Source organism: Lynx canadensis, chromosome B3 (genome assembly GCF_007474595.2).
Source record: "Lynx canadensis isolate LIC74 chromosome B3, mLynCan4.pri.v2, whole genome shotgun sequence".
Taxonomy (NCBI): Eukaryota; Metazoa; Chordata; class Mammalia; order Carnivora; family Felidae; genus Lynx; species Lynx canadensis.
The window spans coordinates 74,677,920-74,701,954 of NC_044308.2; the positions used below are offsets into that span (position 1 = coordinate 74,677,920).

Sequence of the window (24,035 nt, forward strand, 5' to 3'; positions counted from 1 at the left end):
GAGGAAGGAAGTAGCTCATCCTGATCTCCAGAGTGGTGTGGGAGGGGTTAATTTGTCCTGGGGAAGAACCCCATTTTCCTGGAGGAGCCCAGACTCTGTCCTGGCATGTGCTTGTTGTGTACCGAATGATGTTTAATGAACCCATGAAAAGTCAGTTAATTCCACTCTAGACATGGACATTTATTAAGGCTCTGGCCACCCCCTCTGGAGCCGCCCCAGAGCAGAATCAGTCACAGCGGCGTCCAGGTCTGGTTCTGCTGCTTGAAGCGTTCCATTGTTCTGGTTATCCAGTTCACGAAGCTGGACACCCTGGTGAAGACTGCGGGAGGAATCCCCCTCCTGTCTCCATAGGAGACAATCCCCTCGGCCACATTGTTACATATCAGGGGGCCTCCGGAGTCCCCCTGTGGACAAGGAGAGAAAAAGACCTTAAACCAGGCCTCTGGGCTCCTGCTGCCCTAAGGCCTGGCTCTCAGAGAAAGCAGGGGCGAGTGGGGGGAGGATGGAAGGGCGGTAGAAGTATGGAAGTCAGCCTTCTGGTCTTTCCATGGTTGGGCTTCAGGCCTGGCTAGAGTTACTGTCTCTAGCTCAACGCAAGTCAAGGTGCCTTTGCCTTCTCCAGGAAAACACTGCACACGTATATGTTGTGTGCCCAGTGCTCCTCCCGTTACCCTAGAGACCAGATTGATGGGAAAAGACCCTACCTCCCTCTGCTCTGACCCCTCCAGACTGACGCCGTGGGGAATAGCCTGTTTCGACTGCCCAGCCTGTCAGGCAGTATTGGCAGATGCCCATGGCCTTACCAGGAAGGCGGACTTCCTCGAACTTGGGTTTCCCACACAAATTTGTGTTTGGCCGGTGTAGAAACTGAAGCGATCGCGGCACCTGCTATCCCTCTGCACGGTTAGCTGCACCTCATGGAGTCTGTTTGTACTCCTGCTCAGGCTCACCAGGCCCCAGCCTGCCACGGTGCACACGGCCCCAGGTCTCAGTCTGGCCTGTGCCTGAGGCAGAGACACTGTCCTCACAGCTTCACTCTGTTGGATTCTGTTTTCCAGCTGGCAGGAGAAGGGGAGGGGGCACTCAGGGGCGGTGTGTGCAGCACACCGTCCCCACCCTGTGGCTCTGCCCCTGCCTCCTCCTCGGCCTCCCAGGATGGCCAGGCCCCCCTGTACTGGGAGTGGACTGGCTCAGCAGGAGAACTGGAGGGTGGGTGGGCCGTACCTGCAGTAACATGATGTCATTCACGTTGCTCTGTTGATTGTATTCAGGGTGGCGGATGGCTCTGAGCACAGACCTGCGCTGCTGGGTTCTTTCCTCCCTCCTGATGTTGTGGGCCCCCAGGATGACGGTGATAGGACTGCAAAGGAGAGGTGGCCTAGGGGTAGGCGTGAGCCTCAGGAGCTCAGCCCGCAGGCTCTGCAGGCCAGGTGGATGGCCCAGGGCGGCAAGACTGCAGCCGAGGGAACTGAGGGGACAGGAGGGTTTCAGGGGCCGAGTCCTCTGTGCTTCTCCTCAGCCCTGAGCTGAGGGTGGTGGGGGACACAGTGACTGAGCCTTGCTTCCCCTGGAATAAGTTGAGAAATAGCTTGAACTCCTATTTTGAGCCCTACTGTGTGCTTTCATCTCCTCCTCCTACTCTTTTTGATCATGTCCTCCTTTTCTCTTCATTCACCCTGGCCCGTTCTCCACCCCCAAATCCCACTCGTCTCTTTTTCCCCTTTGTTGCTGGAAGCTTGCTTTCACATGGCTGGTCAGGGGCTCTCCTGGGCCTGCGGTACTGGCACACGAGCTGCTCACCTTCCCCAGCAGTGAGCTGCCGTCAGCACAAAGTCTTCTCTCACCAGGAAACCCCCGCAGGTGCTGTACCCCACTGGAGTCTGGATTATAAGAAAAGCCATGTAGGGGCGGGAATGAGGCCTGGCCTCTTGGCCTCCGATGATCTCCCCTGGAAGGAAGCATTGCGCACTTATCTCTGTGCTTGCTGACCCCGTGGTGTGGGCATCAGGGTGGTGGCTCCAGAAAGGCTGGCAGGTGAGGAGGCGGGAGACATGAGGGAGTGGAGGAGTTGCGGGTGAGAATTGGGTTTGCAGGGCACCACACGTTGGGGGAGGACTCCCGGGTTTGGCAGGAACCACTGCTGGCTCCCCATCCCAGACCTGAGCTCCCTCCCAGCTCCCCGGAGGATAGCTCTGGTTCCAGGCAGGATTAGATTCAGGCTCCCACCATGAGGAGAGGTGGTCTGCTGCTGGGTGGCAAATCTGGAGCCCTCTGGGGTGGCCTCTTCCGAAGTTCCCTGGTACTTTTTTCCTCAGGGAGCTTCCCAGGTCCCTCTGAGGCCTCCTCAAGGTCAGCGCATGAGCAGCAGGGGACTGGTTTTTCAGATTCTAGACATGAGCTGATGGTATTGTTATTGCTGCATCCTTATTTCCTAGGCTCGGACACATGGACTGCAGAATGAATCTAGAGAGCACATGTATATCACGTGTCCTTTGTGCTGGCGGCAAGTCCAAGGGTTTCATGTACACCAACTAACTTAACTCTCATTGAACTCTAGGAGGTACACACTGGTATTCTTCCTAGTTTATAGATGAGGAATCTGAGGAACTGTGAATTCAAATAACTTGCCCAACGGTACAGAGTTAGGAAGTGTCTAGGCAGTCTGGCTCCAGGGTCTGTGAGAGGGGTCGGGCCTGAGTTTGGGGGTGGTCACTTACCTGCCCCAGCCCCGGGGGGTAGGAGAAAGGCCATCAGGAACAGGAGCAGCTGCATCTTCTTGGGAAGACTGCCCCAGTCAGATGCCGCTGCCGCTCTCACTTGCCAGACTTGTACCCCCCAAGAGAGGAAGGAAGTCTGGGGGTGGGGGCTCAAGAACAGTCCCGTACTCCTGCTGGTGTGACAGGTTTCGTCACCTGTGGCTGCCCAGGAAGCTTGCCCACCAACTGCCGGTGATGTGGGGGGAAGAGAATAGTCCAAGCCAACGCTGTCCTGCACAGCTGCTGAGTCAGTGCTGGCAGCAGAAATGGGCACCTGGGGTGACAGGGAAGGGGGCTTGGGGCCCTGTGTCCCAGAACCCTAAACCCACCAAATTCGGTAATATCCCAACAAGGCAGGAAAACTGGTAGCTGCCTATCTCCTCTGTTTCCTGTCTTTCCAGGATGAGAGCCTCAGTCCTTTGGCACTTGAGTTCTTTAAATGAATGCACATTTCCTAGATTGCTTATTTATTTATTTTAATTTTTTTTAGGGAGAAAGAGAGCGCATGAGAGTGGGAGAGAGGGGCAGAGAGAGGGGCTGTGTGTGGAGCCTGACGTGGGGCTAGATCCCATGACCCTGTGATCATGACCTGAGCCAAAATCAAGAGTTGGATGCTCAGCCAACTGAGCCATCTGGGCACCCTCTAGATTTCTTCTTTTTAAAAAAAATTTTTTTTTTCAACGTTTTTATTTATTTTTGGGACAGAGAGAGACAGAGCATGAACGGGAGAGGGGCAGAGAGAGAGGGAGACACAGAATCGGAAACAGGCTCCAGGCTCCCAGCCATCAGCCCAGGGCCTGACGGGGCTCGAACTCACGGACCGCGAGATCGTGACCTGGCTGAAGTCGGACGCTTAACTGACTGTGCCACCCAGGCGCCCCTAGATTTCTTCTTTAAGTCATACTTAGTAAGGTGGGGCCATGGGTGAATGAAAGATGGGTGTGGCGTGGTGGGGGGATGTGGTGAGGACACTAGGAATAAGTCAGAAGAGGAGGCCAAAGAGTGAAGAGGAAGCCTGCCTATCTTTACCCTTTGGTCCCTGGACCCCCTGCTGGCACCTTTGCTACTCCTACTTCTTTCTAGAGGTTGTGGAGGCAGATCAAATAGCTCCCTCTCTTGAGTGGGTAGAGTGCACTGCCAGGGAAGGAAAAGGGCAGAACAAGGCTCTGCCACTGATAATTACTTTCTCAGGGCACTTGAGCCCCAACAAACTCTCCGTGAAAATTATCACACAGTTGAGAATTTCTGTTTTCCTGCTTCCTACTTAAGGTGAGGACCTTTTTGTCCCAGAATGCTCCCTGCACACAGAAAAGACCTAGAGACTTAGTTTTGTTGAGGGCTGTCACACCCTGGCTGAAAAACAGCAAAGATCCTTTTCAGCCATGATATGAGTCCAATTAACTTAATCCCCGTTCTTTGCCCCCAGGGGCTTCTAACAAGGGAACGCATGCTTGCTGTGCTCCCTGTAACACATAAAGCACCACCTACAATACATAAAGAACATGCAGTCCACGTTGAGAAGAAGGCAGTACAGAGTAACACAGACACTCTTAAAAATACTTAGAAGATTCTGTGGGTGCACAGAAAAACATTGTAATATAGCATAATTTTTGCAAAAATGTCAGAATTAAAAACTAATACAATTCTCAAACTTTTATGGATATGATGGCCCCATTTGAACGTCTTATGAAAATTAAGAATCCTCTCCTTATATACAAATATACATGATTTTCACAGCTGCAAAGAACTTCATCCTTCTCTGATACATGCTTAATGATGGCAACCTTGTGAAATTTCTTTCTGCATCTAGAAAGAACTGTGTAGAGAAAAGAGAAACTATTATAAGGGCTTTATTAGTGCTTTAGCTTTTGGGACAATTTTAATTTATTGCTACTTAAATGTTTTCAACACTTTAAAAGCATTAGTCTATGGGAATGCAAGCTGGTGCATCCACTCTGGAAAACAGTATGGAGGTTCCTCAAAAAACTAAAAATAGTTTTTTTTTTATGACTATGACTCAGTTTTTTATGACCCAGCAATTACACTACTGGGCATTTATCCAGGGGATACAGGTGTGCTGTTTCGAAGGGACACATGCACCCCCATGTTTATAGCAGCACTATCAACAATAGCCAAAGTATGCAAAGAGCTCAACTGTCCACCGATGGATGAATGGATAAAGAAGATGTGGTATATATATTCAATGGAGTATTACTCGGCAATCAAAAAGAATGAAATCTTGCCATTTGCAACTACGTGGATGGAACTGGAGGGTATTATGCTAAGTGAAATCAGTCAGAGAAAGACAAAAATCATATGATTTCACTCATATGAGGACTTTAAGAGACAAAACAGATGGACATAGGGAAGGGAAACAAAAATAATATAAAACCAGGGAGGGGGACAAAACATAAGAGACTCTTAAATATGGAGAACAAACAGAGGGTTACTGGAGGGCTTGTGGGAGGGAGGGATGGGCTAAATGGGTAAAGGGCATTAAGGAATCTACTCCTGAAATCATTGCTTCGCTATATGCTAACTAATTTGGATGTAAATTTTATTTATTTTTTTTATTTTTTATTTTTTAGAAAATTTTTTAACGTTTATTTATTTCTGAGACAGGGAGAGACAGAGCATGAACAGGGGAGGGTCAGAGAGAGGGAGACACAGAATATGAAGCAGGCTCCAGGCTCTGAGCTGTCAGCACAGAGCCCGACGCGGGGCTAGAACTCACGGACTGCAAGATCATGACCTGAGCCGAAGTCGGCCGCCCAACCGACTGAGCCACCCAGGCGCCCCTGGATGTAAATTTTAAAAAATAAAAAAATAAAGTTAAAAACAAACAAACAAAGAAACATTAGTCTAACTCTTTTAAAAAGGGGAAAAGGGTAAAGACCAGCCTGAGGGAAAAAGGGGAGTAAAATGTATGCTCCCAGTGATCTACATAGAAATGTGGACAGAAGAGTTCATGAACAGCGACCTAGGATTTCATGCCAACCTTCCCACGAGAAACAACCCCAAGCAAACCTGTTCAAAATATCCCAAACCTTATAAGCCTCAAAGAACTGCCAATGCAGGAGTGTTTATCATGCTAAAAAGGAAGGAATAATGGGCGTTAGGTGGCTACTATTGTTCTGAGGGAATTTACTGAACCTACAAAATTCAAAGCTCTGCTTTGATGGCCACATAAGGTGAAGGGTGTAGAAATCAAAGACCAAAACCCACACAACCAGGTCCAACCAGAGACACTCCTCACAATGAGCTGGGGCATTAAAAGTCTGTACTCTCAAAGTAACATAGAAGAGGTAATGAGCTCATCCTTGCAAGTGATTTAATGAAAGATTGGAATTACTTGGACCTTTCATGGAATCTCAGACCTTGAACTTGCATTGATGTGTTTATGGACTGTGTCCCAAAGTGCCTGATGGAATCAAATACAAATCTAGAGGAAATTCACTTAATTCCAGGGTTTGATTTATACCTAAAAATTATTTTTCAAGTAGAATGACAAGCATATAGTCAAGTATAAACAAGAGGATAAGCAAAGAGATAAGACAACAGAAGTAGGAAATGATAGACAATAAGAACAGAGAACAAATTTAATTATTGGGATAAGTGTATTAGAATAATAAAATATAGATAATAAGAATTATGCCGAAATAAAAACAAGCTTTAAAAAAGCTGCAGGGAACATGAACCTTAAAAAAAGTGACATAACATTTGAAAAAGTGAAAAATGTAATAACCAAAATTAAAGTCACAGTGAAAAATGTAATAACCAAAATTAAAGTCACAGTGGAAAAACTTAATAACAGATTAGACAAAGCTAAAGAGAATTACTAACCTGAAATGGCTCAGAAAAAAGTGTTAAGAATGGAACATAGACAGACCTAAAGATAAAAATATAGAAAATAATAGAATTAGAAGATTGTACATATATTTACTTGGAATTCTAGAGGAAGAAGAAAAAACAAGAGGTCATAGAAAATAGATAGTGGCTGAGATTTTTAAAAAGTTGATGAAAAATATCCAACTAGAGGTTAAAAAAAACTTCAAGCAGAATAATACAAAGAAATTGATACCTAGAAATCATTGTCTTAAAGAAATGGCAGAAATCTTTAAAAAAAATTTTTTTTATTAATTTATTAAGTCAGCTCCATGCCCAATGTGGGGCTTGAACTCTCAACCCTGAGATCAAGTGTTGCATACTCCATTGACTGAGCCAGCCAGGCGCCCCAAGAAATGGCAGAAATCTTAAGAACAATCAGAGAAAGAAAGATTACTTTCAAATTAATACTGGATTTGAGGCTGACTCCTTAGCAGCAGCAATGAGTGAATACTCTCCAGGAAGAAACAACTTCATAGTCATTTGGGAAGATTTTAAAAACACATCCTTTCTTAAAAAAATTTTTTTTAAGGTTTTATTTTACTTTTGAGAGAGAGAGAGAGTGCGAACAGGGGAGGGGCAGAGAGAGAGGGAGACAGAATCTAAAGCAGTCTCCAGGCTCTGAGCTGTCTGCACAGAGCCCAATGTGGGGCTTGAACTCACAAACCATGAGATCATGACCTGAGCTGAAGTCGGAGGCTTAACCGACTGAGCCACCCAGGTGCCCCTAAAAACCAAAACTTTTAGAAGATAAGATAGAAGAATTAATTTTTTTACAAACTTAAGGTAGGGGAAAAAACCTTGAAATAGGACATAAAAAGCCCTAATATAAATTATAATTACAAAGGAAAAAAATAGATAAATTGATCTATATAAAAATTTCAGAAATTCTGACCACTAAAGCCACTATTAGCATAGTGAAAAGTAAAGCTACAGAATGGAAGAAGATATTATCAATAACTGAGAAAGGGTTTGTATTTGGGAGATACATGTGTGCATATTTGTATATAAAAGTCATATTTATATATAAGCCATTGGAAAACCATTATGTAATTTTGAAAATCTACATGAAATTGACAAATCCTCGGAAAGTTTAACTTAATGAAACATATTCAAGAAATTTGCATTTTCTTATAAACACTAAATAAATTGTTCAGTTGTCAAAAATATTCCATTAAGGGCAGCTATAGACTCATATGGCTTCACTGGAAATCTCTACAAAATATTCAAAGAATACTACACAATTTCTTCTAGAGAGTAGATGGCACCTATCTCCTTTATGAGACTAGCAAAATGTTGAGGCCAAGCCCAATGAAGACAATATGGGAAAGAAACATTACAGGCCGTATCAGTTCAGAATATTGATGCAAACCAAATCAACCAATTAGTAAAAAGATACCATGACCTTCCTAGGAATGGGGAGGGATTTCATTCAAAACTCAGTTGCTGAAACACGTCACATTGATTGATGGAACAAGAAACATATGAATCTTCACTTGAAGCAAACCAAGGAAAACATTTGCCAAAATTCACCCTCATTATTAAAAAAAAATTTTGGTAATCTATGAATAGAAATGATGGCTTTAATCCGGTAAAAATTATCCACAAAAATCTCACAGCAGTCCTTATACTTAGGGGTGAAATGTTGAATTCTTTTTGTTCAAGAGCAAAACAATACAAGGACACCTGAGTACCCATAATTATCATTTCTCTTCAACATCAGACTGGAGATTTTAGCGAGTGCAGTTAGGCAGGAAATAGAAGTGAAAGTTATGGGGAACAGGAAAGAAGGAAACAAAACTGTCATTGTTTGAAGATATGATAGTGTACATAGAGAATGCCAAAGAATGGACAGATAGATTACCATAATTAATAAGATAGTTTAACAGATTTGTTAGACACAAAATCAATTTAAAAATTAATCACATTTCTGGGGTGCCTCGGTGGCTCAGTTGGTTAAGTGTCTGACTCTTGATTTCCACTCAGGTCATGGTCTCACGGTTTGTGAGTTCGAGCCCTGCATCTGGCTCTTGCTCTGTCTGCCTACCTCTCTCTGCCTCTCCCTCACTCTCTCTCTCAAAATAAATAAATAAATATTAAAAATTAATCACATTTCAATATAGATAGCAATACTGTTAGGAAATGAAATTTTAGAGAAGGTAATATTTAAATGGCATGAAAATTATCAAATAACTAAACACAAATCTAAAGATGTGCAAGATGTCTTTGGTGAAAATTATAAAATTGCATTAAGAGACACTTGACAAAACCCAAACACAGAGAGATTCTATGTTTGTGGATTGGAAGACTAAATATTATAAAAATATCAATTCTCTAAAAGTGATCTGTAGATTCATTGTACTCAAGAAGTATTTCATACAACTTAATCAGTTCTAAACATGTGTGTGGAAAAACAAATGGCTAATAACCAAGACGCTCTTGAAGAATAAGATGGGAAGTCATGCTTTTAGCAAATAAAGCCATAGTAAGGAAGATGGTGTGGTAGCGATATGGGCACAGGAACATAGACTGATGGTCTGGGAATAGAGATCCCATACACATTTGGGCACTGACATACACATATGGGCACATATGATATATGGACACTTGATTTATAATGGAGTTTGAATGGCAAAGCAGTGGGGAAAAGACTATTTTCTTGTTTCTCCCTGATAAACACAGCCAGGACAATAGATGTCTTTATGGTGTCCCATAGACACCCCCCCAAAATAAAACATGACCTTTATCACATACCATATCCAAAAATCCATTTTCAGTGGATTATGGATCCGAGCATAAATAAAGATTTGAAAATATAATATAACAATATCTTCACGATAGGTAAAAATTTTAAATCATATGCATAAAAACACTAATCATAAAGAAAAGGATTGATGAACTGATACATTAAAATCAAGAGGAAACAAAGACAATAGGTAGAGGGGGTCAAAGATGCTTATAACACACATAGCACTTACATTCCAATTATGTAAAGAACTTCTATAAATCAATAAGAAAAAGACAATTCAATAGAATAATGGGCAAAAGACTTGAACAGCTTCATCTCGAAAAAGAAAACATCCAAGTGGCCAACACACGTATGAAAAGATGTTACTCTCAGTAGATACCAGAGAACCAACCAGTTTAAATCACAGGGAGATACCGGTTACAGTCATCAGGTTGGCTCTTTTCCTAAGTATATATTCTAGAGAAGCATATGAACATTTCCACCAGATACATGTCCAAGAAGGTCATAGCAGCATTATTCATGAAAGCCCCAGACTGGAAACAACAGTAAGACTCATCAACAGCAGCACAAACATCAAATCGTGGTATAGTTATATAATGGAATATTGCATATCAATGAAAATAACTAATACCACATGCAGTCCCACAAATAAATCTTACAGACGTAATGTTGAGAGAAAAGTCCCTGAAGGATTACATTCACTGTGAAAATGAAACTATTTTGGATAGAAATGCGTCCATAGGGGGTAAGGGCATGATGCAAAGCAGGGAAGTGGTTATCACAAAAGTCACAACAGTAAGTTAATTCTGGGGTTGGAGGGCAGAGAGGGTATTTTTAGCAGAAAGAGACACATGGGGGCTTTCTGAAATTTGGCCAGCATTCTTAAGTGTATATATATTTCATGTGTGTATATTTTGCAATAAAAATTTCTTTTTTTATTAAAAATTTTTTTTTAACATTTATTTATTTTTGAGAGAGACAGAGACAGAATGCGAGTGGGTTATGGGCAGAGAGAGAGGGAGACACAGAATCCGAAGCAGGCTCCAGGCTCTGAGCTGTCAGCACAGAGCCCGACGCGGGGCTCGAACTCACCAGCTGTGAGATCATGACCTGAGCCGAAGTCGGATGCTCAACCGACTGAGCCACCCAGGCGCCCCTGCAATAAAAATTTCTTAAAAGTCGGTTTTCCAGTGGTTGGGGATTAGAGAGACCATTTGGACAGAGAATGGGATGTCAGAGAATAAATGGGGGCACGTATTTTTTTTAATGTTTTGATTTTCCCTTTTAATAAAAATTGTGATATTTGAACAAACATGACTCTGGTACATTTCACAATATTCCTCCTAGCTGGTTACATCTACATTTGACTGTTTTATTACATTTCCGTCAGTTACAATTTTTTTCTCCTCTGGGATATTGGGACATTAAAGTAGGATGTCTCCCACCTCCTCCCTGGGCCCCATATACCGCCAAAATGCAAAGCTCTGGGCAGGCAGTTGCCTGCTGAGGCTGGGACACTTCCTCTCCCTCCCTTTGATGCTGCTCTGGTCAGAAACCAATCTGGTTGCCCTTGGCATTGTAGGAGACCAGTGTACTACTGAGAAGTTCCGGACATTCTTAGGGCTGCCCTAATATCACAGTTAGAAGGACAGACTAGAAGCTCCTTGGGAAGTTTCTACTGATGAGCTGGTGATTGTTTTATGGAGTGCCAGCACTGGGAGAAGTCTGTTTCTTCACTATTGTCTTCCCACCACACACGTCTGCTGGGAGTGAGGCACTTTCTTGCAAAGAACTGGCCCTTGTTTTGGTCTAGTAGGAAAGAGCAGGTGACAAAGGAAAGTCAATGGGATCTGCATACAATCTCCCCATCAGCGTAGTTTGAGGGAAAGAAGGACCCAGAAACCCTGGATGTGGCAGAGGAAGACTTGAAAAGAGGCTCAAGGACCTCAGTGTCTCCTGGAAGAAAAGCACACTAGTGAGATGGAGTGACTGGCCCTGGGGCCTTGGGTAAATGTGAGAAAGAGGTGGAGGTGGACATATACCTTGAGACTCTTTTCCCAATTGCTCAGGCCATCCAACTATTCAACAATAGGAGCTCAGTAATATTAATTCTGATATATTCATGGAATGAAATACTATCTGGCCATTAAATAGCATGTTTTGGAAGACTGCTTAGTGGCATGGAGCACTTTGCATCACCTAATAGTAAGTGGAAAAAGTAGAATATGATGTGGTGTATGCAATTTGATACTAATTCTGTTTAAAAAGAGCAACAGCCAGAATAATCATTTTATGACTCTTTTTTTTTCACCTTTATATTATCCATTTTTTTCTGTCATCAGTGTGTATTAGTTTTATAGGCAGAACAAAATTTAGGGCCCATGATCCTTATAAACAGCAAACACTATAACGAATTGTGGTAGAGGCGAGCTAGCAGTTTAGCAAAACAATTTCCTTTTCTTGCAGAGGACCTGGGTGAACCCAGTCATCCAGCCTCACTTGAGGTGAGGTGTGACTGTGTGATTACTGTAGCAAATGGGGTGTGAATGGAGATGGTGTTGTACCTTTCAGACCGGCCTATAACGAACCTCTACCTGGGTTCCACTTGGATGAACAAGAGAGACTTGGAAGACATCGTTAGGAACTTGAGCCTGGTTTCCTTAATCATGGGCACACATGTAACTTTTGTCCCAGCTGGGATACTTGAGAGTAAAAAGGGGCATTAGTCAGCAGGAACACTCATTTTGGACTGTGGGTGAGTGAGAAACAGGTTTCCATTGTGTGAGTCACTGAAATGCTAAAGTTTATCTGGTAGAGTAGTTAGGGTTGTCTTAACTAACACATGTATCAACTTTTTTTTTTTTAATAACTTGCCTATTAATGTTTTTGGCTTAGTTTTCTTTCTTTTGTTTCCTTAGCCTAGTTTTCTAGAGTGGTGGACAATGTAGATGTCAATGGCTGCATAATACATAATATAAATGTGCCATATTTTACCATTTCTCCATTTTGGACATTAATAGTAATTCCAATCTGAGGTCCATTATTAAATAATGGTGTGATTAATGAACACCTTTTGAATAACTTTCCTACACACGTGCATGCACACACACACACACACACACACACACACTTTAAACCTTATATAGGATTAAGTTCTAGAAATAAAAATCACAAAAGCAAGAGAGAGAAATAGGTGTGAACTGACTTCAAAATTTTAAGGGAACGTCAACAGCAGCCCAGTCTTCATGATGCTACCGTCATTGTAAGGTAATAGTTTTTCTTCCTAACGTACGTCATACTGTGTCAAGTGCTTCTATCAGGTGTAAGGGAAAAACTGACCCATCAGGCTCTGTCTTTCAAGGTCACACACCTCTGCCCCTGGTGGTGGATGTCCTTGGTTACTCTGCCCTTGGCTCAACCTTGCATCCTGGGGCTCCATGGAGCTCTTCATGGCTGACTTTCTGAGGTCTCTACATTTCTTAGGTGTGATGGCTTCTCCTCAGAGTGTTGTTTTTTACTGCTGTGCCCAGAGCTGTCCCCTGGTCATCACCTTCTACTGTTCTCTTGCTCACCTCCATACATGCATTCAGCTTTAATCTCACCTGTGCTATTGCTTTGTGCTGTGAGCTCCAGGGAAGACTTGGCAGACAGACATAGGGACAGTCTTGTGTGAAACATTGGCTTTTATTTGCTTTTCACTTTTTTTTCAGTGTACTGGATTTTGTTTTTCACATCTATGTGGTTTGTTTCCTTTTTAGTGAAGTTCTTTCTTTCTCTCTCTTTTTTTGAGAGAAAGAGAGAGAGAGTGCATATGTGGGGGAGAGGGACAGATGAGAGAGAGAGAGAATCTTTTTTTTATTTTTATTAAAAAAATTTTTTTTAACGTTTATTTATTTTTGAGACAGAGAGAGACAGAGCATGAATGGGGGAGGGTCAGAGAGAGAGGGAGACACAGAATCCGAAACAGGCTCCAGGCTCTGAGTGGTCAGCACAGAGCCCAATGCAGGGCTTGAACTCACGGACTGCGAGATCATGACCTGAGCTGAAGTCGGACGCTTAACCAACTGAGCCACCCAGGCGCCCCGGGAAAGAGAGAATCTTAAGCAGGCTCCATGCCCAGTGCTGAACCCAACCCAGGGCCTTATCTCACTACCGAGAGATCGTGACTTGAGCCCAAATCAAGAGTCGGACACTTAACTGACTGAGCCACCCAGGTGCCCCAGTTCTTTCTCCTTTTGATATGGGTCCTACTTGATTCAGTGTTTGTCCAGTTGTTCAGCTATCGTGAATTTGTTCTGTCACATTCAACTCACTAGTTGTGGTGTTTGAAGGATATGGGACCCTAAAATAAGGTTATCTGGTCACAATGAACTATCTTCCACCTGAAATGTGGCATTTCATGGGTCTGTGGACTAAAGTTCATGTCTTCTACGTGTGAAATAAAAATAAGCCTGCCTCTTCTCCCTCTCTCCCTCCCTCACTTCTGGGCATGGCCTCTATCGTGCATAGATTACAAACCTGAGGACCTGTGAGTCTCCCACTTTCTTCCAACTTCACATTGCCCTTCTGGAACCAAACAAAGTCATGCCTGTGAAACTGTGATGTGCGATACAGATAAAGTTTAGGGATGTCAATTATTTTCAAGACAAGTTTTCTTGGGGCACCTAGGTGGCTCAGTCGGTTGAATGTCAGGCTTCGGCTCAGGTCATGATCTCATGGTTCATGAGTTCAAGCCCCATATCGGGCTCTGGGCTGATGGCACAGAGCCTGCTATGGATCCTCTGTCCCCCTATCTCTGCTCCTCGCCAGCTCATCTCTGTCTCTCAAAAGTAAAATAAACATTAAAAAAAAAAAAAAAAGAGAGAGAGAGACAAGCTTTCTTGTGGATTCTAAAAACAGATCCATTTATGCCAAACTGAACTGCTTGGTGGAAGGAGAGAAACCAGGGGAATTTAGGAGAAATGTCTCATCACTGTATGTTTCCCAATGGCAGGAACAGAGCCCCTTATATGCTTGGCACAAAGAGATCAAATTTGATCTGGTGGATGGCAATGTGGTACTTTACAGTCCAGCAGCCTGGAGCCGTCTGCCTCACAAAGCTGCCATAACCCAGGGTACCAGCAGGGGGAGTCTGGGTCCTGAGACTAGGCCAGGCTTAAAGGGGCTGAACTACTGAGTGAGTGACTCCATAGGCTATAGTAGCTAAGCTCCTGCGGGATGCTGGTTTGGACTGAGGGACTCAGCAGGTCCTACTCCTTGGGAGGTGGGTACTGGCTCCTCTGACAGGCATTGGGTGGGTTGGCAGCTCCAGGTGTGGCAGGATGGAAAACAGAGGCTGTTGTGGGATGGTCAGCCAGGGAGGAAGGTTAACTGAATTTAGTCCTGGGCCCTGGGCAGTGCAGAAAAGTGAAACCTGGGTGGGGCTGGGGCTGCATCTCAGCCTCCTAAGCTGCAGAAAGTCTTGGCTGTAGGAGAAACCTGCCCCCATTGCCCCAGAAAGACCCCCCCTGGAAACAGGAAATGGAATGCTTGTGGCATGGTCCCCTGGAGTTATTCCCTTTCTACTGACCAAATTGTGGGGTTGGTGATGGTGGTTGGCTTAGAGAAGTTATGGCATTTTTATGGCCCACAAAAGATAATTTTTGGGGAGAGAGGATTGTCCTTTTATAACAGAGTTTAGGCTGAACCCTTGCAGAGGCTAAGCCCCCAAGAGGTGTTATTGAGAAACTGATGAGAAACTATGCAGCAAAGGGTTTAGGGAGGACCAATGGCTGGGGGAGAAAGGAGAAAGCAAAACCTGGAATTGACAGCAGAAAACTTCCTGGGGCAGTGTTGCTGCATATTGAAAGTGGTTCAGTGAATAAATAAGACCGCAGCCATACTCGCTCTAGAGATCTATTTATTATGACCCTGCAATGCCCACTCCCCATCCCCCGAGCCCCAAGGGGTTCTTGCCTCTGCCCCAGGAAAGGTGGCCAAGCACAGAGGACAGTTAGCCTCACGCCTGCTGAGAGAAGTGCTTCATTATTCTCTTTATCCAGGGCAGGAAGTGTGAGACCTTGTCGAAGACCCCTGGAGGTGTCCCATTCCCGTTTCCATAAGAGAAAGTCCCTTGGGCCACGTTGTTACACACGAGGGGTCCCCCAGAGTCCCCCTGTGGGCAGAGAGAGGAAGGACTGGGCTGGTGACCGCACTCCTGGTGGTCCTGCCCTCCCCACTGCCCTGGGGCTGGGGGTCTGTGTCAGGGGGCTGCATGGGAGATTGGGCCCTGGGCAGACCTTGTCCCCTCTCTCGGTCCCTGCACTCCATCCAGGCACTGACTGTTCTTTCCAGCACCACCCCGGCCAAACATTTCTCTCCAAACCTCAGGGAAACACAGGTGACAAGGCTGCTGTGAGGAGACTAAGCCTTCTTCCCCCAACAGGGGACCACTGGAAGGGGTGGGGAACTGAAGATTGGATTCGTAGACCCAGCTGCCCAGGCTCTCAGGCTGAGGCATGAAGGCACAGCCACTCCCATACCCCGGACATCCCTAGGTTCCTCAGCCCTGGGGCCTGTCTAGGTAGATGCTGGAAGCCTGACCTTGAAGCTGGTCTTCATCTTCTTCGGGTCTCCTACACAGATCTGGGTGGCCCCCATGTAATAGCCACGGAAGCGGGATCTGCACTCCCGATCCTCCTGCACGATCAGCTCTACCTCCTGCAGAGTGGTTGCTAGAGTGCCCATGGCCATGCGTCCCCAGCCGGCCACACTGCACACCTGTCCCGGCCTCACCCGGTCCTTGCCTTTGGGCAGGCCCAGGGGCCTCACAGCTGCAGTCAGCTTGGCCTTTTTCACCAGCTGATGGAAAGAAGCAAGAGGGGCCAGCTCAGTCAGTGGTCTCTGGACCCAGGTACTCTATGCGGCTGCCCTGTCTTCCTTCTCCCCTGAGCCACTGAGACTGGTCAGGTGGCCAGGCCAGGTATGAAGGAGGGGACAGGTCCCAGTGGGAGAGGAGACAATGTGGACCCAGGAGAGTGAGGGCAGTGGGGAGGTCTCCTTACCTGCAGTAACATGATGTCGTTGGAGTAGTTCTTTGGATTATAGTCTGGGTGGGGGATGGCTCTTCTCACGGGGATGATCTGCTGGGTCTTCTCCTGCTTCTTGATGTTGTGGGCCCCCAGGGTGATGTTGATGGAGCTGCACGAGAGCAGAGTGGGCAAGGGGGTGTGGGGTCACAGGACATAGCTCTGCCCAGGAACCAGGAAGGGCAGGTGACAACCGGGGTGGGCAGGACTGGAGCCGACGGGCACATAGAGGTGACAGATGGCTCCTGGATTCTCTTTTTTTCAATGACACTGAGGGTAGGAGCTCTGGGAGCTCTCTTTTGCTCTCAAGCAATGTCATGAAATCACTGTGAGTTTGCATTTTGGTGCTAGGGCATGCTTCCGTCCTCCACTGCTGCTTTGTTTGCCTGGTGTGGTCCATCTCTTCTCCACTGTGCCACTTACTCTCACATCTGATCCACCGACTCCAAAGCTCACCTGTCCTATGTGTCAGCCTTTCTCTGCCCCAGCCACACTCTCAGCTGGCTCCTTTGATGAGCTCTCATAGGCTTGAGTGACCAGGAGCCTCGGATGGCCCCCTGGGCTGCAGCCCTGGGGGGGAAGGGCAGGGGTCCCCCTAGGGGTCTTTGCCCCTCACCTTCCCAAGCAGTGAGCAGCCGTCAGAACAAAGTCCTCGTTCACAAGGGTACCGCCGCACCTCTTCTTGCTGTTCCCGACGAGAAACTGAACAAATACCATGTAGGGCCGAGAGTGGGGCTTGGCCTCATGGCCCCCGATGATCTCCTCTGAAAGAAAAGGCTGGTGGATGGGGTGACTGGGGACAGCTGTGGTCAGGAGGGAAAGAGTAAGAAGGCGGTGACTGATGGTCTTTTCAGGTTCTCCTTGTAGCCGGAGGACCTTTCCTGAACCTCATGCCTCAAAACCCCCCTGAGAAGGGACAGTGCTTGTTCTCCACATCCTATTTCAGACAAGTGTGTGGGGGAGGTAAGATCTACCTTCAAGATGGTAGAATCTCAGAGGATCGTGGACAGGACTCCCCTGATGCCTTCTTTCTCAGTGAGTCCCCCCGGGCCCGTCTGAGCCTCTACTAACATCCTGATGGGTGCCATTTTCTAATAAGCTACCTATGGCCTTATGGAGTTGGATTCTCTAATATCCTCATGTTCCAGGGCCTCGCACATCCTAAGGTGTCAGTAGACGTTTTTAAGTTGCATGAATGAACAGCTTTCAATTAGCATTTGGCTGAGGTTGGATGGAGAGATAGGGCTGGTGGGATTCAAGGCCGCAGGAATCAGGAAGGGCATCGGCAAAGACAGTGGAGCAGCCAAGGGCCTAGGAAGGCAGGGGTGGGTGGCACTGACAATGGGTTACACGGGCCTGGGACTGAGGTAGGGGTACAGTCATCTAGCTGCTGCTGAGATCACCCTCCGTGGGCAGGATGGAGCAGGTGGAGAGCACTGAGAAATTTAATTGGCTTTTAAAGCTGAGTCCAGGGACAACACCCTCTACTGCAGCTGGTTGGTCTGAGCTTACCTTTCCTGGGTTGGAGCGAGCAATTTCAATGCCTGTCTTTTGTAGTTTCATATCTCCTACCAAATGTCTTTCTACAAACAACCCACTTTCCAAGCCATAAGAGAGAGGCTAACCCCTACCAAACCTTCTAGGGAGTACCCTTCCTGCTGGCCATCCTTGTTGAGTGTGTCTGTCGAGCATCAGACCTGTCAGTCTTGGTTTGAGATAGGAGCTGGGGCTCAGAAAATTCCTGGGCTCAAAGGAGGACAATCCAGGGCCACACTGGGCAGAAGGGTCAGGACTTACAGGGGGCTTTGTGGGATGGGCTCAGGCCTCTGGAATGGGGCTGGTCACTCACCTGTCCTGGCCTCAAGGGGCAGCAGAAGGGCCAGCAAAAGCAGAAGTGGTTGCATCTTCCCTGAAGTTCTGCCCAGGTCAGAGCAGCCTGTCTTTCTTCCTTCCAGAAGTGAAGCCCCGAGGGGAATGAAGGACAGGTGGCTCACTGACCGTCTAGGCCTCCTCGACTTGTGTTCCTGTAGAGCTGGGCGTCGTCATACAAAGTGGTTTTCTTGGGCTGGGTGACAACGGTACTGCCTCCACACTTGCACTCCCACTGCTGAGTCACGAGGTGAACGTGAGAAGAAATAACAAGAAAGTGATGGCTGGGACTGCAGCCCGCAGAAGGGCTGGTACCTCAGAAGCCACTCGGTGACTAAATCGAGACAAAAATGTCTTTATTTCCTGGCTCTTGGCTCTTTTTCCATTCTGAGGAAACCGTGAATAATAACTGAGCTAGCTGGGTGCGGGGACATGCGAGGCATGGCTCCTGAGCTTGAGATGCTGATGGTCACCAGGGGCAGACCAAGAATCTGCGCTGAGTGTACCTTTCCCCTCAGTCTAAGCACACTCATCAATGGCAGACATTCAGCAAACCGCTTCTTTTCAGGCTGCCTTCACTTAGGTGGGGGTTTTATTTTATTTTATTTTTTTAAATTTTTTTTTTTTTCAATGTTTATTTATTTTTTTGGGACAGAGAGAGACAGAGCATGAACGGGGGAGGGGCAGAGTGAGAGGGAGACACAGAATCGGAAACAGGCTCCAGGCTCCGAGCCATCAGCCCGGAGCCTGACGCGGGGCTCGAACTCACGGACCGCGAGATCGTGACCTGGCTGAAGTCGGACGCTTAACCGACTGCGCCACCCAGGCGCCCCATGGTGGGGGTTTTATTTTATTTTTTTGTTATTGTTTGCTTAAATGTTAACTTCTTTTGAGAGGGAGAGAGAATGAGTGGAGGAGGGGCAGAGAGTGAGGGAGAGAGAGAGAGAGAGAGAGAGAGAGAGAGAGATCCAGGCAGGCTTTGGGCTGTCAGCAAGGATCAGGACTGTGAGATCCTGACCTGAGCCGAAATGAAGGGTCAGATGCTTAACCACCTGAGCCACCCAGGTACCCCTGAGGTGGGTGTTTTTAATTTTTTTTATGTTTATTTATTTTTGATGGAGAGAGACAGAGCCTGAGTGGGGAAGGGGCAGATAGAGAGGGAGACACATTATCCACAGCAGGCTGTCAGCACAGAGCCTGATGTGGGGCTCAAACTCATGAGCAATGATATCGTGACCTGAGCCCAAGTCGCCCACTTAACTGACTGAGCCACCCAGGAGCCCCTAAGGTGGGTGTTTTTATATAAGAGACTTAGTGATGGTTGAAAAATGGGAGAAAAAGTTTACTTGATAAGCTGTAAGCTATAGGACACCTTTGAAATAATAGGATACCTTTGAAACACAACTTTTTATTGTAATTTTCCTTTGGAGACACACTCACACGTACACACACACACACACACACACGCACGCACGCATGCACACACATGCGAATCAGTGTGAGGTGGGAAGAGGCTGGATTAGACCAAGATGGAAGAACACCTGAAGGTCATTCAAGCCCATGGAAGATGGGTTGCAGCACACCAGAGGGTGCGACCATGGCAAGGCTGTGACAGGCACTCGGGCTAGGCTGGGAGTACCAAAGGGTCCTCTTGAAACTTCTCAGGCTCCAAGCTGCCACCCTGATTTGGGGAGGGAGTGCTGCATGGGGAGAGCTACAGCTCTCCAGAATCTTCTCGCCCATTTCTCTTAGGGTGGAGAAGTGGCCCCCTATCTCAGAGCTTCCGAGGTGGTCCTCCTTCCAAATGGATTTCTTTATGTTGCCATATTGAGGTAGGATGGGGTGGGAGTGTAGGTGTGGGAGGAGGTAGAGGGCAATATGGATGAGACAGAAGGGTGCTCTAGAAGAGGGTCATTTTTCCCGGGACAGTGTCTCCCTTTTCCTGACAGAGCTAACAGTCAGCCTGGCAGGGGGCTGTGGCTCTGGGAGGTGTATTTGGAAGAAGCCGGGTCTCAGTGCAGCAAAACTTTTTATTCTAGAGAATGTGAACCAATGGTCGCCATAACGAATGAATGTTGTTTTGGTGAATAAGGGAGGAATCTAATTTCCACTAGAGATGGAAGTTTATTAAGTCCCTGGCGGCCTCCTCTCCACCCCCTTTGCCCAGTGCAGTTCTGGCCTCTGCCCCAGAGAAGGTGGATGGATTGATCCTGGAGGCGTCTGAATCTGGTCCCGGTGGGCTGAAGTGTCTCATTATTTTTTCTATCCAGTGCATAAAGCCTGAAATCCTGGTGTAGACAAGTGGAGGTGTCCCACAGTGTTTTACACAGGAGACAATGCCCTGGGCCACATTGTTGCACACAAGGGGGCCTCCGGAGTCTCCTTGTGGGCAGAGGGAGGAAAGGCTGAGCCAACCCTTCTTTGGTCCTGCCTCCCTGCTGTCCCTGGGGATAGGTGGTCTCTGTTAGGGGGCTGTGGGTGAGATCAGGGCCAGGGTAGGCCTGTGGCCTCACCTGGTCCTGGGGTTCCAGCCTGGTCCTTACACTCCCTTCCCTCTTCTCCCTCAGAAAACCTCTGCCCATAAGGAGCTGTGGGACAGTCTCTCACCCCTGCTACAGACACAGGGCCAGAGATGGGTTTGGATGAAAAGGCTGAAGACAGGGATATGGCTAGTTCTCACTGCCTCTTCTCAAAGTGCGGCTGTCCCAGGGCTGGGCATGGACAGTACTGGGGATCTCACCTGAAGGGCAGACTTCTTCCTTCTTGGGTTCCCCACACACATCTGGGTGGCGTGGTTATACAGGTGATTGTAGTGTGACATGCATTGCTCATCCTTCCGGATTTCAAGCTCTACCTCATGCAGTTTCTCTGCCCCAGAGGAGCTGTCCATTCTGAATTGTCCCCAGCCAGCCACACTGCACACCGTCCCTGGTCTCACCCTCACATTCCTTTTGGGCAGCTTGATGGGCCTCACGCTGGCATCCAGGCGGGCCTTTCCTGACAGCTGAGTGCCGGAGGAAAGGTATTGTAATCTACCGATAGTCACAAAGAGCCCCGGGACAGTCATGGCATTGCCATCTTCACAGCCCCGGGTCAAGTGGAAGGTCATACTGGGAAGGAGGGAGAAGAATGAGGTCCCAGGGAATGCAAAGCCCCCAGGAATAAAGTGCACAAGAACCAGTGGAGCGAGGGCCCTACCTGCAGTAACATGATGTCATTGAGGAAGGTTTCAGAAGTGTAGCCTGAGGGGCGGATGATTTCTCTCACGGGGATGGTCTGCTGGGTCCTCTCCTTCTTCTTGATGTTGTGGGCCCCCAGCGTCACAGTCATGAGGCTGCACACAGAGCAGGGTGGGGGGTGGGGTGACAGGAGGTACAGCCTCAAAGCCGTGGAAGGAACAGGACAGGACAGGAATTGGAGAGTAATTATAGGCAATGGGGCCCTGGGGCTGAGCATCTCCGTGCCCTCTGCTTCTTGGCAGCCCAGGCTGGGCGGAAGTTAACTTCACAGTTAACACCTGAGAGGTGTCACAGAAGGGCGGGGTTCCAGGCGTCCCTTCTTACCTTCCCCAGCAGTGAGCTGCTGTTAGCACAAAGTCCTCACGTACAAGGAAACCCCCGCACTGTTTCCAGGTTTTGTCTGGTTTGTAGATCCGGAGAAATGCCATGTAGGGACGAGAATGAGGGTTGGCTTCATGGCCCCCGATTATTTTCCCTGAAAGAAAAATTCTACCCTGCCTGCTGTGCTCATGAAGCCAAAGGCTGGATGCAGAGAAACTGCGGCAGGTGGGAGTCGGGGTGGTGGAGAGCGCAGTCCCTAGTAGCCAGCACCAACCCAGAAGGCTTCCTTGGGCAGCCTTCCTGGCTTGCTACCTGACCCGTGAGACTCACATCTTCCCTCTGACAAAGAGCAGAGGAGCCCTTGTTCCTTATTTCCTGCTGCAGACACATAGGGTGGCAGACAGAATTTGCATTTGGAGCAAGCAGTGAAATCCCCATGAATCCTGGAAAATCCTTTCCCTGAATGTACCTACGTCCTCTCTCCCCTTTTGTTTCCCAGACCTTAATGAACTGCTCCTTGTTTGTCATGTTTGGAACGTGAGCTCAAAATGCTCATGTTGTATTGTGGGTTGCGTTTGATCTTTGCCAGAGCCCTGCACGTAGTAGGTCTCAGTAAATGTCTTGGCCGCCTGAAACAATGGTTCTCGATGAGCCTCTCGATGAGGGCTGGTCATGGTTCTAAGTAGAAGGGAATACGGGGCCTGCCAAAGCCATTGTGCCCATTGTGACTGACAAATTACCAGAGGGAACTTGAAACAAAAATGGTCCAACGTAAGTGTTATGGGGACCAGGACGCCACCAACTGTGAGATCAACTGGGTCCTCAACTTCTTTCATGGACAGCATAAGAATGCCAAAGCTTGGAGAAACGAGTGAAGGTTGAGGGTAGATTTTAACACCTTGGGTTAGAAAGTTAGCGGGCCTTACTTTGACTACAGAAGCCGGTCCCCTTCTCCAAGCTGCCCTTTCCTGAGGCATTACTCATTTCTCATTCCTACCTTCCAACCTTCTTTCAGATGCCTTTGTAAAAGAACCCAATTTCCATATGACTAGGTTAGGACCTGGGAAGGGGATGGTACCCACGGGCCCTCCTGGGGATCAGCCCCCTGCCCTGCCATTCCTGCTGAGTGTTCATCCCGCTTCAGATCTGCCCATCTCTGAGTGAGGTGGGCAGATCTGATGCGGGATGAACACTCAGCAGGGCTTGGATATGCCTGAGTGTAGCATGTAGGCAGGGCTGTGCCACGGTGGGATGGGGCTGGGCTTCTGCTGGTGGGGACAGTCACTCACCCGCTTCAGCCTTGGAGGCCAGAAGAAAGGTCAGCAAGAGCAGGAGCGGCTGCATCTTCTCAAGAAGGCTGCCTAGGTCGGAGCTGCTGGTGCCTCGTCCTAGTGTCCTCTCCCTGGTGTTCTTCTCTGGTGTTGTGGTATTCATCACATAAGGCTCCTCCCTCTGGGTGCCTCCTACTGCTGTCTGATCAAGTCCTGGACTGAGTGAAATAACTTATCAGTCACCCTATTGGTATCCGTAGCTCTTGACCACACCAGCTGAAAACAGGAACCACAGGCTAGAGATGGGGTGGTTAAAAATGTCCCATCAGAGAGCAGCAAGTCCCTGAGCTGCAGAAATCTGAGCTTCATGATGATAGATCCAAGATGTTTCCTCTTCCTTGGCTCTCTTTAGCCCATCAGGACGATCTTTTACGGAGGCCCCTTTCGAGTGAGACTCAGGGGTATTGGGGGTGAGATTCCCTGCTTCTGGTGGAGGAGACAAAATCATCGGTGACCTGATAAGGATGGTAAAGGCCATGGCTAGAGAGATGGACAGAATGAATGGTGTGGGAGTCATGTTGAAGAGGACTTGGTCCAGTTACTAAAGAACAGTGGTTTAAAACAACAGCAGTGACACCACCACCACGACCACAACCACCACCACCATTTATTTTTTCCATGAATCTGCAAGTTGGTCAGGGTTTAGCATGGAGAGCTCCCCTTTGCTCCCCTTGGTGTCAGGAGAGGCTTGAAGGTTGGAGGCTGGGATCACCTGAAGGCTCAGTTGGCACCTGAAGGTGCCAGTGGTTGGTGCTGGTTGTCTACTGGCATGTCAGCTCCTCTCCATGAGGTCCTCTCATGTAGTCTTTGCATGGGCT

General features: G+C 47.4%; 3 protein-coding genes across 6 annotated transcripts; all 3 read right to left on the bottom strand.

The window, feature by feature from the left end:
• Positions 1 to 230: 230 nt before the first annotated feature.
• Positions 231 to 2,772, bottom strand: LOC115516322 (cathepsin G-like). Its single transcript, XM_030318855.1, has 5 exons — positions 2,718 to 2,772; positions 1,801 to 1,948; positions 1,225 to 1,360; positions 804 to 1,058; positions 231 to 404 (listed from the first exon to the last, which is right to left on the bottom strand). Exons 1-5 carry the CDS (start codon positions 2,770 to 2,772, stop codon positions 231 to 233), a joined length of 768 nt encoding a protein of 255 aa, XP_030174715.1.
• A 12,499-nt stretch (positions 2,773 to 15,271) lies between these two features.
• LOC115516321 (granzyme H-like) lies at positions 15,272 to 18,571 on the bottom strand. 4 transcript variants are annotated; one of them, XM_030318853.1, is made up of 5 exons: positions 18,307 to 18,571; positions 17,074 to 17,234; positions 16,434 to 16,569; positions 15,973 to 16,230; positions 15,272 to 15,544 (listed from the first exon to the last, which is right to left on the bottom strand). In XM_030318853.1, the coding sequence occupies exons 2-5, from the start codon at positions 17,172 to 17,174 to the stop codon at positions 15,389 to 15,391; spliced, it is 651 nt and encodes a 216-aa protein (XP_030174713.1). In that variant the 5' UTR covers positions 17,175 to 17,234; positions 18,307 to 18,571; the 3' UTR covers positions 15,272 to 15,388. The 4 variants fall into 4 exon arrangements, with proteins under 4 accessions (XP_030174713.1, XP_030174711.1, XP_030174712.1 ...); XM_030318851.1 differs by having other exon boundaries at positions 17,074 to 17,260; positions 18,307 to 18,570; XM_030318852.1 differs by having other exon boundaries at positions 17,074 to 17,221; positions 18,307 to 18,568.
• Positions 18,572 to 20,436: 1,865 nt separating this feature from the next.
• LOC115516323 (granzyme B-like) lies at positions 20,437 to 23,257 on the bottom strand. Its single transcript, XM_030318857.1, has 6 exons — positions 23,176 to 23,257; positions 21,890 to 22,040; positions 21,525 to 21,660; positions 21,067 to 21,330; position 20,742; positions 20,437 to 20,708 (listed from the first exon to the last, which is right to left on the bottom strand). Exons 1-6 carry the CDS (start codon positions 23,228 to 23,230, stop codon positions 20,437 to 20,439), a joined length of 879 nt encoding a protein of 292 aa, XP_030174717.1. The 5' UTR covers positions 23,231 to 23,257.
• Positions 23,258 to 24,035: the final 778 nt, after the last annotated feature.

Bases quoted from the DNA above. Each gene is read 5' to 3' on its own strand.
- LOC115516322 (XM_030318855.1), bottom strand. From the start codon at position 2,772: ATGCAGCTGCTCCTGTTCCTGATGGCCTTTCTCCTACCCCCCGGGGCT. The intron at 1,949-2,717 runs GTAAGTGACCAC...GCTTCCTTCCAG, and splicing joins ACCCCCCGGGGCTGGGGCAG to GGGAGATCATCGGAGGCCAA. The intron at 405-803 runs GTAAGGCCATGG...CCTTGTCCACAG, and splicing joins CGAGGAAGTCCGCCTTCCTG to GGGGACTCCGGAGGCCCCCT.
- LOC115516321 (XM_030318851.1), bottom strand. From the start codon at position 18,361: ATGCAACCACTTCTGCTTTTGCTGGCCCTTCTGCTGCCCCTTGAGGCC. The intron at 16,570-17,073 runs GTGAGGGGCAAA...GCTCTCGTGCAG, and splicing joins GCTGCTCACTGCTTGGGAAG to CTCCATCAACATCACCCTGG. The intron at 15,545-15,972 runs GTCAGGCTTCCA...CTCTGCCCACAG, and splicing joins AGATGAAGACCAGCTTCAAG to GGGGACTCTGGGGGACCCCT.
- LOC115516323 (XM_030318857.1), bottom strand. From the start codon at position 23,230: ATGCAGCCGCTCCTGCTCTTGCTGACCTTTCTTCTGGCCTCCAAGGCT. The intron at 22,041-23,175 runs GTGAGTGACTGT...TTTTTCTTTCAG, and splicing joins GGCCTCCAAGGCTGAAGCGG to GGAAAATAATCGGGGGCCAT. The intron at 21,661-21,889 runs GTAAGAAGGGAC...CTCTGTGTGCAG, and splicing joins GCAGCTCACTGCTGGGGAAG to CCTCATGACTGTGACGCTGG.